This window comes from Cherax quadricarinatus, chromosome 78 (assembly GCF_038502225.1).
Source record: "Cherax quadricarinatus isolate ZL_2023a chromosome 78, ASM3850222v1, whole genome shotgun sequence".
Classification (NCBI taxonomy): domain Eukaryota; kingdom Metazoa; phylum Arthropoda; class Malacostraca; order Decapoda; family Parastacidae; genus Cherax; species Cherax quadricarinatus.
In genome coordinates, this window is record NC_091369.1 from 18,703,927 (window position 1) to 18,717,055 (window position 13,129).

At 41.4% G+C, this 13,129-nt stretch overlaps 1 protein-coding gene across 2 annotated transcripts in view; it reads left to right on the forward strand.

Moving 5' to 3' along the window:
- LOC128701483 (carboxypeptidase B-like) overlaps positions 1-13,129 on the forward strand; it is a 176,863-nt gene that overhangs the window by 113,496 nt on the left and 50,238 nt on the right. For both annotated transcript variants that reach the window (XM_070101749.1, XM_070101750.1), the window contains exon 8: positions 8,796-8,886. In XM_070101749.1, coding sequence (XP_069957850.1) covers positions 8,796-8,886 — 91 coding nt within the window. The remainder of the gene's footprint in view (positions 1-8,795; positions 8,887-13,129) is intronic.

Below are 13,129 nucleotides of genomic sequence, written 5' to 3' on the forward strand. Positions count from 1 at the left end.
CTGGAAGATTGCATTCCCTTCTGGAAACAGTGTTGCAACCATTGGATGAAGTTGATCTGCTAAAATGTTTAAATAATCTTGACTTTTAATTCTGCCATGAAGGGCAACCATTGGGACAGCAAATTTCCAAGATATAGCACTCAGATCATCACAGAACCTCCTCCGTGTTTAACACTTGGAAGAACTGTTAAACACGGAGACCAGTATCCTAAAATATAATTCAGACCTTCCTTGGAAACCAGTATCCTAAAATCTAATTCAAACCTTCCTAGGAGACCAGTATCCTAAAATCTAATTCAAACGTTCCAAGGAGACCAGTATCCTAAAATTTAATTAAAACGTTCCAAGGAGACCAGTATCCTAAAATCTAATTCAAACCTTCCTAGGAGACCAGTATCCTAAAATCTAGTTAATACGTTCCAATTACACCAGTATCCTAAAATCTAATTAAAACGTTCCTAGGAGACCAGTATCCTAAAATACATAAGCACATTAAGCTTGAAGTCTATTAGTTGCGACACGTACAAATTAACGCATGAAAAACAGTATTTAAAAATTTCCAATTTCGTCCCCCCAAAAAAGCGACCTGGGTCAAGAAAGACTAAAATCATTCCATTTTTTTTCCTGTAAGACTGACCAACTTTTAAGAATGCAAGTTATTATTATGTAAACCTAGTTTATATAAATGTTAATAAATGGTTAATAAGGGAACACATTAGTTATAAAAGATTATTAAAGTGATCTAACCTGGGATAACCTAATAAATTCAAACATTGTGAACAGGATCAAAGAAAACTTTCTCTAATTATTTCACAAACACAAATTTGATTCATCATATTGGCTTGTGATAACTTATACAACTAACACCAAGATACAGTGTCTGTAGAACGTGGAGAACGTGCTAAACCCGTAGTGAGTCATAGCAACTGTAGAAAGTGCTAAACCCTTAGTGAGTTATATAGTGCCTGTAGAAAGTGCTAAACCCTTAGTGGGTTATATAGTGCCTGTAGAAAGTGCTAAACCCGTAGTGAGTTATATAGTGCCTGTAGAAAGTGCTAAACCCGTAGTGAGTCATATAACGACTGTAGAAAGTGCTAAACCCGTAGTGAGTCATATAGCGACTGTAGAAAGTGCTAAACCCGTAGTGAGTCACAATCCAGTTCTTGAACTGGAGAAACATCAAGAGGAAAATATTGCAATAAGATAAAATAATACCATAATATTTCCAGGTTAAAAGTGACGGATGAGAAAAACCTTTTTCTAGTAATTACAAATATGAACATTCTCTTATGTTATAGTATACATAGGTGCCCATACATAGGTGCCCATACATAGGTGCCCATACATAGGTGCCCATACATAGGTGCCCATACATAGGTGCCCATACATAGGTGCCCATACATAGGTGCCCATACATAGGTACCCATACATAGGTGTCCATACATAGGTGCCCATACATAGGTGCCCATACATAGGTACCCATACATAGGTGTCCATACATAGGTGCCCATACATAGGTGCCCATACATAGGTACCCATACATAGGTGTCCATACATAGGTGCCCATACATAGGTGCCCATACATAGGTACCCATACATAGGTGTCCATACATAGGTGCCCATACATAGGTGCCCATACATAGGTGCCCATACATAGGTACCCATACATAGGTGTCCATACATAGGTGCCCATACATAGGTGTCCATACATAGGTGCCCATACATAGGTGTCCATACATAGGTGCCCATACATAGGTGCCCATACATAGGTGCCCATACATAGGTACCCATACATAGGTGCCCATACATAGGTGCCCATACATAGGTACCCATACATAGGTGTCCATACATAGGTACCCATACATAGGTACCCATACATAGGTGCCCATACATAGGTGCCCATACATAGGTACCCATACATAGGTGCCCATACATAGGTGCCCATACATAGGTGCCCATACATAGGTGCCCATACATAGGTGCCCATACATAGGTGCCCATACATAGGTGCCCATACAGAGGTGCCCATACATATGTGCCCATACATAGGTGCCCATACATAGGTGCCTATACATAGGTGCCCATACATAGGTGCCCATACATAGGTGCCCATACATAGGTGCCCATACAGAGGTGCCCATACATAGGTGCCCATACATAGGTGCCCATACATAGGTGCCCATACATAGGTGCCCATACATAGGTGCCCATACAGAGGTGCCCATACATAGGTGCCCATACATAGGTGCCCATACAGAGGTGCCCATACATAGGTGCCCATACATAGGTGCCCATACATAGGTGCCCATACATAGGTGCCCATACATAGGTACCCATACATAGGTGGCCATACATAGGTGCCCATACATAGATGCCCATACATAGGTGCCCATACATAGGTGCCCATACATAGGTGCCCATACATAGGTGCCCATACATAGGTGCCCATACATAGGTGCCCGAGATACATTAATCAAACATTTAAATCTTGATGCCGATGGAATAAATTATCCTTGAGTAATAAACTAAAATTTGTGATAAAACAATTAAAACTGTTTCTAAGAACAGGAAAGTTTTTCTTGTTAAATTAAAAATGCCATAAATCCTTCAAATTTCCCCCATTTTTCGCATTTACATTATGTTTAAAATTCTCTATTACCCTTCAAATGAATGCAAAAATACACAAATAACCCGCACATAAAAGACAGAAGCTTACGAATTTCGGTCCGACTTGGAAACAAAGTACCGAAACGTCGTCGTAAGCTTACGGGTTACAATCATTTAGGGTTTGAAGCTGATCAGAAGAGTCATTCACTAGTTATTACGAGGTAAACAATTTCCTTAATAAGACTTGCAAATTGAAATTTACGGTTTAAAGCGAGTGACAATCTATGTTTTCAATTAATTCTATCAGTGGTAAAAGTTTGAAGCAGATCTGATAAGACATTCTCTTAAATGATCTGATTCGAATAATTTAATGATTTTTTAAGTATTTCAGTAAAATTTAAAATTTGCGCCGTTTTAGAATAAAGTTACTACTGGTTGTCATCTTATAGACTGCATCTGCAATAACATTTTTAGGCTAATCAGTAGCGGAGCATTCGTGTCTCCATGCTTCTTGGTGTTGAGGAGCTGCCGTATGATAAGATATTTGCGTTAAAGAGCGGTGTACAATGTGCCTAATAAAGTGGCCACTGAGTGTATTTGTAAGTACACATTGGTAAGTACAGTTCACACCATCACAAATGAATTCATTCTGAAAACTGTTGTCCATTGCACAATGTCATTTCCTGGATCATAATACGAAGACTGGAACTGTGTACAAAAGCCACTGCATAATGAAACGTCTACAAAAAAAAAAGGTACCCAGATGTTCTACGTGTGGAACATCATGGAATCTTGGTTCAGAGGGCATCTCCAAAACCTTTCTTTCGGTAAATCTGGCCTACCAGTGACAATGCCTATATCTGCTGCACGTCCCTCACCGGACGCCAATATAAAAACTCCAGTGATCCATTGCAGTACTTTCCCAGCTATTCCTGCCTGCTCCTCTAATTTTTGTATCAGTCTCTTGTGTGGTACTGAGTCTAAAGCCTTCTTGCTGTTCAAAAAGATACAATCTAACCATCCCTCTCTATTCTGTCATACTTATCTTACCTTATCGTAGAACTCAAGTAGATTTGCGACACAGGATTTCCCATCTCTGAAGCCGTGCTGAGTGTAATGTATAGACCCAATACTTTCAATGTGTTCCACTACTCTTCTCCAGATCACCTTTCCCATGACTTTACATACTATACAAGTCAGTGATACTGGTCTGTAGTTTAGCACTGCCTGTCTGTCTCCTTTCTGAAAAATTGGAACTACATTTGCTGTCTTCCACGCCTCAGACAATTGCCCAGTTTCGATAGATTTATTGAAGATTGTTGTTAGTGGCACACACAGTGCATCAGCTCCTGCTCTCAGAACCCAAATAGAAATATTATCTGGGCCCACCGTCTTCGAGGTATCTAGTTCCCCAAGCAGTTTCTTCACCCCCATCTCGGTTGTGTGCAGTATGTCCAGCACTTGCTAGTGCATCCTACCACGTCGGTTTGTGAGTCCCTCCCTGAATCTTGAGCTGAGCTCTTCACATACTTTCTGGTCATTGCCTGTGAGCTCTTCTCCTTTCTTCCTCAGCCTGATTACCTTATTATTGACTGTTGTTTTATTCCTGATATGGCTGTATAAAAACTTTGGGTCAGGCTTGGCTTTTGATGCTATGTCATTCTCAAATTGACCCTGGACTTCTCTCCTTATCCTTATCCGGCTCAACTCCCTGTTTTCCTGGGTCCTTTGACTTCTGTATTTTCTTTCCATACTCTTGTATGGCCTCTCCACACTTCCTGGCAAACTATAGGCTCTCTCTGGTCTTCCCATTGTTTCTGTTGTCCCAGGGTACGAACTTCTCCACTGCCTCCCTGCACTTTGTGGTTATGTGTTCCATCTTTTTATTTACTGTCTTTTCCTCTAGCTCACTTACCCACTGCACCGCATTTAGGAATTGCCTCATACTTGTGTAGTCCCCTTTTGGGATCTTTGGCTTCATCCGTCCTCCTTGTGCTGCTTCACTCCCCACTGTTAACTCTCTACTGTATATTCGAAACCCATGATCATGTGATCACTAGGGCCTAGAGGTTTTTTGTGTGTAACATCCCTTATGTCTTAACTGCTCAAAGGGAGTATGAGGTCTTGCCTTACTGGTTCATTGTCTCCTCTCTCTCTGGTTGTGTCCTTAATACATTGGTACATGTAGTTTTCCAGTACTGCCTCCAGCATCTTGGCTATCCATACCTCTGGTCCTCCATGTGGCTGCAAATTCTCTCAATCTTCTTATGGTTGAAATCTCCCATGATAAGTAGCTTTGTCCTGCTCATGTGGGCCCTTCTGTCAGTCTCGGCTTGTGCATCCACTATCACTCTGTTGCTCTCATCATATTCCTGTCTTGGATTCTTGCTGTTCAGTGACGGCTTGTACATCACTGTTATCATCACTTTTGGGCCCCCAGTATGAAACGTTCCTACTATGTAGTCATTCACTACCGATATGACTAGTCCTCCCATCTCAAAAGTCCATTAGCTTTTGATTAGCAGTGCAAGTCTTTTTCCTCCTCTGCTTTCCCTGTCTTTCCTCAGAGTCTGATAACCAGATGGGAAGATCACATCTGTTATCACTTCCGTTAGCTTTGTCTCTGTTATTGCTATGATGTTTGGAGATGCCTCGGTGATTCTTTCTATCTACATCGATGTACCATACCTTCAGCTTCCTTTCTAACAGGTAGTTGTCCTGTTTCGATAGATGTGCTGAAGCAATATAAACACAAATGCAGTATAATGTGATCCTTTATTGACTACGTTTCGCCCACACAGTGGGCTTTTTCAAGTCACAAACAGAACTACCTGGGGTGGAAGGAACGCGAGTATTTATAGTCCGGCTGAGGTCAGGTGAAGAATGCTGCATCTGATGATGTACCGAGTTGGGTTGTAGAGTCTAAAAACTTGGGTAGCTTGGAGACTCTACAACCCAACTCGGTACATCATCAGATGCAGCATTCTTCACCTGACCTCAGCCGGACTATAAATACTCGCGTTCCTTCCACCCCAGGTAGTTCTGTTTGTGACTTGAAAAAGCCCACTGTGTGGGCGAAACGTAGTCAATAAAGGATCACATTATACTGCATTTGTGTTTATATTGCCATTGTGTCGGTATTTTATACCATTTATTTCCAGATGTGCTGAAGATTGTTAGAGGTACACAGAGCGCCTTTGCTCCCTCTCTCAGGACCCACAAAGAGATGTTGTCCGGCCCCATCGCCTTTGAGGTATCTAGTTCGCTTAGTAGCCTCTTCACCTCCTCCTTGGTTGTATGTATTGTGTCCAGCACTTGACGGTGTACCCCACCGCTCAGTCTTTTTGGAGTCATTTCTGTCTACTCTGTGAATACTTCTTTGAATCTCATATTGAGTTCTTCTTATACTTTTCGGTCGTTTCTCGTGATCTCCCCTCCTTCCTTTCTCAGCTGATTACCTGGTCCTCGACTGTTTTCCTTCTGATTTGACTGTACCACAGTTTTGGGTAGCACTTGGCTTTCGCTGTTGACATTTTCGTATTGTCGTTGGCCTTCATTCCTTACCCATGCATTCTCATTTCTGGCTCTTCGACTACTCTCCTTATTCTAAAGGCTCTTTTTGCCTTGTATACTTCTTCCTTTCTCTATCACATTTGGTATTTGCCTCTACACCTTTGGGTTAACCAGGGGCTCGTCCTGCCCTTCTCATTATTTCAGTTGCCCTTAGGTACAAACCTTTCTTCTACCTCCTTGCAAATTGTGAATGTGTACTCACATAATTGTACTCACCTAACTGTGGTTGCAGGGGCCGAGTCATAGCTCCTGGCCCTGCCTCTTCACTAGTTGCTACTAGGTCACTCAGTCCCTGCTCCGTAAGCTTTATCATACTTCTTCTTAAAGTTATGGATGGATTCTGCCCCCACCACCTCACTTTCCAGATTGTTCCAATTCGTGGCAATTCTGTGACTGAAGACATACTTCCTAACATCTCTGTGACTCATCTCAGACTTCAACTTCCAATTGTGACCCCTTGTCACTCTGTTCCATCTCTGGAATATTTTATCTCTGTCCACCTTGAGATGCCAGAATGCTAATCTTAGGTTCGCTAGTCGCCCATATGCTGCAGCAGTTATTTGGTTGATGTGCACCTCAGGAGATGTGTTAGGTATTATACACATATCAAAATCCTTTTACATGAGTGAAGTTTGCAGTCGTTGGCCCCCTAGACTGTACTCTGTCTGTGGTCTTCTTTGCCCTTCCCAGATCTTCATGACTCTGCGCTTGGTGCAAAGTCAGTTGCTGGACTAAACATGTCCAAATCCCTCTGTAGGCCTGTCTTATCCTTGTTCGACTGAATTCTCCTCATTAACTTCATGTCGCCTGCAAACAGGGACGGTTCTGAGTCTATTCCATCCGTCATGACGTTCACATATTCCAGAAACAGCACCGGTCCTAGGACTGACCTCTGTGTAACCAAACTCATCACAGGCGCCCACTCTAACACCTCCTCACGTACCATGACTCGCTGATACCTTCCCGACAGGTAATCTCTGATGCATTGCAGTATGTTTCCTGTTATGCGTGCCTGATCCTCTAGCTTTTGCACTAATCTCTTGTGAGGAACTGTTTCGAAGGCATTCTTGCAGTCAAAAAAAAATACAATCTACCCACCCCTCTCCCTCGTGTCATACTTCCGTTACCTTGTCATAAAACTCCCGTAGGTTTGTGACACAGGATTCCTCTTCCCTGAAACCGTTCTGGTTGTCGTTCATAAGCTTGTTCCTTTCTAGGTGCTCAACCACTCTACTATACACATCTGTGACACTGGTTTGTAGTCTAGTGTCTCGTGTCTGTCTCCTTTCTTAAAAATGGGGACGACACTTGCCGTCTTCCATACCTCAGGTAGTTGACCAGTTTCAATAAATGTGTGGAGGTGCGTGTTTGTTGGAGGGAGGGAGAGGGGGACAGAGATAGAGATTGAGGGTAAACAGTTGCAACGGGAGAGATGGGTGGAAAGAGAGAAAGGGGGGGGAAATGGACAGGGATAAATAGGGAAAGAGAAAGCAGGAAAGGAAAGGGAGGGGGAGGAGGAAGAGGAATATGGGAGAGAGAGTCTGTGTGTGTGTGTGTGTGTGTGTGTGTGTGTGTGTGTGTGTGTGTGTGTGTGTGTGTGTGTGTGTGTGTGTGTGTGTGTGTGTGTGTGTGTGTGTGTGTGTGTGTATGTGTGTGTGTGTGTGTGTGTGTGTGTGTGTGTGTGTGTGTGTGTGTGTGTGTGTGTGTGTGTGTGTGTGTGTGTGTGTGTGTGTGTGTGTGTGTGTATGTGTATGTGTATGTGTATGTGTGTGTGTGTGTGTGTCTGGAACTAACCTTGTCGCAAACCTTTGTACTTTCTCTAGTTTCTTGACGTGCTTTATCAAGTGCGGGTTCCAAACAGGTGCTGCATACTCCAGTATGGGCCTGACATACACGGTGTACAGTGTCTTGAATGATTCCTTACTAAGGTATCGGAATGCTGTTCTCAGGTTTGCCAGGCGCCCATATGCTGCAGCAGTTATCTGATTGATGTGTGCTTCCGGAGACATGCTCGGTGTTATACTCACCACAAGATCTTTCTCCTTGAGTGAGGTTTGCAGTCTTTGGCCACCTAGCCTATACTCTGTCTGTGGTCTTCTGTGCCCCTCCCCCATCTTCATGACTTTGCATTTGGCAGGATTAAATTCGAGAAGCCATTTGCTGGACCAGGTGTCCAGTCTGTCCAGGTCTCTTTGAAGTCCTGCCTGGTCCTCATCAGATTTAATTCTCCTCATTAACTTCACATCATCTGCAAACAGGGACACTTCTGAGTCTAACCCTTCCGTCATGTCGTTCACATATACCAAAAATAGCACTGGTCCTAGGACCGACCCCTGTGGGACCCCGCTCGTCACAGGTGCCCACTGTGATACATCATTACGTACCATGACTCGTTGTTGCCTCCCTGTCAGGTATTCTCTGATCCATTGCAGTGCCCTTCCTGTTATATGCGCCTGATGCTCTAGCTTCTGCACTAATCTCTTGTGAGGAACTGTGTCAAAGGCCTTCTTGTGTGTGTGTGTGTGTGTGTGTGTGTGTGTGTGTGTGTGTGTGTGTGTGTGTGTGTGTGTGTGTGTGTGTGTTATGCCCAATCACTAACATATTTTCATTCTCAGGATCGTCTTTGGAGAAAAAACCGTGCCTGGACACAGTCAGCGAGCTGCGTTGGAGTAGATCTCAACAGAAATTTTGACTTTCACTGGGGAGGTGAGTGACAAGTTCGGCCAGTTAAACTTGCATTTCCAGTATACAGTGATCATTTACATGTTGTGTATTATGGTGTCTGAAGGCTAGAATAATCAGTCCTTTCGTTAACAGATATATATACATATATATATATATATATATATATATATATATATATATATATATATATATATATATATATATATATATATATATATATATATAAATATATATATATATATATGTATATATATATATATATATATATATATATATATATATATATATATATATATATATATATATATATTATATATATGTATATATCCAAAGGGAAATGGAGAAGAGTGTTTCCTTCGTAAGTTATGGATGTCGTCAGATTAAAATGCCGGGAGCAAGGGACTATTAACCCCTTTTGCATCAATTATTAAATATAAAACGAAGAAAACTTTGCACTTCTTGTGGTCACTCTGCTTGGTGGAAGATGGCAAATATCCAAACTGCGGGGATTTTTGCAACACAGTGAAGGAGTAAGTGATGGTGAAAGAGATTCTTCTTTTTCGGGGTTATCCTACCTATGTGGCGGACAGGAACTGGTCGGCAACCATGAAATCTCTCAGTCATAATCTCGGTCACTTCCCGCACTTTCAATCCAGAAGTCGAAGAGTCAGAAGAGTATATAATCTGAAATTGCTGGAAATTTTGGCCGTGTTTTAAAGTCGCATACTGGAATTCCTTTATAGAAATTCTGGATTTTTTGAAAAAGCTTTGAGCTTTGCCTTCTTTAATGAATTATAGTCACAAATAATCTCATGAGTTAAGATGACAAAGATATTTAAGGAACCAGAAAATAACATAGGTAATCTGGCAGCCCAGGTGTCAGCGGATCAGTCACAGAGGACAGAGGTATTTTTAAACCTGGTGATGTAAGAGGTTATATCTTCCCTCTGTGAAGGGAAGTTTAGTTAGGCCTCTGCAGACTCGAATGTTAATTTCTTAATTTAACTCAAGATGCGTTCATTCTAACTAACTGTTAGAGGGTGTGGGGGGAGGGGTCACAGCTGTTGAACGACAACACAACGACTAGTTCGTCACAGTGTCCCCAGCCTTGAATAATCCGTCAAGATGATAGGAACGCAGGACCTTCACCACTGCAACGATGAGAGGTAGTTGCCTGGGGTTGGCTACACTTCAGATATGTAGATAAAAAGGTGACGTCCCAGAACTCATGTGAAGTTCGTCTCCTTCAGTAGTATATCTGTGGTTGCCAGATGACCCAAGCTGACATTCCAAGCTAGAAAGAGACAAAAGTTAACCACTGCTTGAGAAATCACTCTCCATGATAAGTAAAGCATTTAAAAGACTGGTGAGGATTTAAAAGCAAAACCTGGAAATCAAGGCAGAATGAACTAAGTCTTAGAATTGGTTAAAAGTGAAGCTTTTAACCAATATATCCACTAAAATAGGAGCAGAGGCTTTTACTTACAGTTGTGCTGGGAGCTGTGAGTCAAGTGATTATCCATTTGGAAGGACCCCAATGGAAATAAGTCACTCTGTCTGACTTTTTTGGGTTATCCTAGGTTCCCTACACATATGCTGCTATGTATGATAATTCTATGTAACTGTATTTGTGTTTACCTGAATAAACTTACTTACTTACTTACTTACTTACCCCACACGTCACCTTTTCGGGTGGAGGAAAGGATGGGGGGATAGCCGGAGCTAGACACTGACCCTACCTTAACAAGCAGACTGGCAATCAAACTATCGTCACCATATACTCGCTCGCTACTCCTATCTGTTGAACTTTTCCCTCACACACACGATCACTCTCTCTCTCTCTCCCTCTCACGTTCCTTAGCTCTTCACGTTCTATCACTCTAGGCTGTTCTGCTCCTGTTTTCCTTTCTTTTCAATTCTTTCTCTTTCCGATTTTTCATCCCTTTCAATTCTTTCTTTCTCTCTTTTCTTCATTCTCTTTCTATTTTTCTCTCTCCTTGTTTTCTTCTCGATCAATCTTTTCTCTCTCCTTTTGTTCTTTTCTTTCAATTTATTTCGTTTCTTTCTTTCTTCCCTTTCAAGTTTATCTTTTCTCTCTTGGACCTTCGTAATTAAAGCTTCTAGTTTTTGTCCAGTAATTCCTAATTCATCCAAAATGTGTACACCTCCATTTTGAAAAAAGAAACACTAACCTGAAACAATGTCTGAAACATTGTATCAGACTATGGAACAGAACTCTTCTCCAGGATGAGGGACTGACAACCTCAAATCTACATCTTCAAGGGTGATTGATTGATTGATTACATCGTCTTCACATCTCTACTGCTCCTGCCTACTTTCTGTACTCGACTGAAGAAGACTACTGTGTAGGCGAAACGTTCCGGAATAAAGATGCCTAACTGTTGCCTATGTCTTACTTACCATACAAGTAACAGATAGATGGTAATCCGAAGTGCAGTTGGACGCTGCACATAGCTGTCAGATTCACGATGTTGACCATTGAAGTACGTGAAAGCCGAGGTAGGCGTAGTTGACCACGGTTTATGAAGTCCACCTTCACCGTCCGGTGGTAGAGACTCAGAGCCCAAACACGAAGGTGTAGGCACGGTTTCACTGTTAGTACAACGGGGAAAATGTCTGACCAGTAGCACGATGAAGGCGGCTGGAGGTGATGACAACTCATATTAATTCTAAATGTGATACGACACATGTAGTATCCATTAGATGTGAAGTCAATTTAGTCCCTGATCTAGTGCTTGGATCAAGCTGCTCGGCTCGTCTCGCCTGTGTCGAATGACTCAAGTCGATCCACAAGGCTAAAAGACAAAATATAAACAAAATTAAAAACCCAGACAAGCAGTCACATGCTAGGCATGTGACTGCTTGAGGACTAAGAAAAATTACTTTAAAATACGGAAGTCGAAGCTACATGGCATCCTGTAATCGACTACAGGGCATCCTGTAATCGACTACAGGAAACTAGATGCCTGCATAGTTGCAGGCCACTTCCCATTGCCAGTTGTGAATGACCTATTACAGAACAATGGTAATATTTTTTTTCGACACTTGACTTTCTGCAAGGTTTTCGTTTCAACAGAGTCCTCTTGATGAATTCAGAAGTGACATCACTGTTTACACCATCTGGCCACTATCAATTCAAAAGCATGTCATTTGAGTTAAGGCTCTGCAGAATAACATTCAGTCATTTGATGATCTTTCGTACCCTTCATGATATGTCTTAGGACATGTCTTCTCATCATATAAATCTTGAGTGGGTATTTGTAAAAATTAACTGACGTTGAACTCAAAGTCAAGCTCTCTAAACGTCAGTTTCTCAGAAATGAGAGTTTTGGGTCATGTAGTAACTTAGGATGGCATGATTCCACACTCTCTGCCATTCACAAATACCCTAGACCTATGATGATAAATACATTTCGTTCCTTCATAGGTTTTATCCAAGATCTAGGATGTCAGGTACTGAACAGTTCCCTGGATCAAGTGCTCCTCACTGACATCAACAAACCTCCCATCAGATATCATGGATTTTCAAACTTCTGTTTAAGCATATACTTAAATAATAACTTACCGGCAGAGTTTACAAGTTCGACATTGCTTAATTATTTTTCCTTTGTGATTATGTTGATGTTATTTATAAAGTAAATAATTTATGCTTTGATATATAACAACATTAGCTTTTTAGATAAAAGATAACAGTAATTAAAATATGCTAAAACAGAGTAATTTTAACAGTAAATTACAATTTTAGTTGACTGTTTTATCATTTTTTATCACAGGTAAAACAAAAATTTATTTAATAAATTTGCATTCAATATCTGTGATTGTTGTATTGTTTCTGCTGTAGTAACAGAATACACTGATTTCACCTGCGATGGCAGGACAGCGTCTGGGGGTTCAGTGTCCACTGATACATGCTTATTGATCCTCTCTTATATGTTGAAGACAGTTGCTAAATGCTTTATCAGCTCGTTAAGTGTAGGGAAAAATCAGATGAGCTGCACTGCTCAGTGCTTGTTATAGAGAGATGGTACAACACAGTAGCCGGGTTCATCGTTAAATAAATTAACTTGGACTTATGAAGAAGTGGTCCTTTAGAAATTGATACTGAAACAGATAAGCACTGACATCGGTGATTGACCTTTGTAATTAAAGCTCTAGTTTTTGCCAAGTAACTCCTAATTCATCCAAAATGTGTACACCTCTATCTTGACACAGATTTCTGTATCAAGATGGACAAGTACACAGA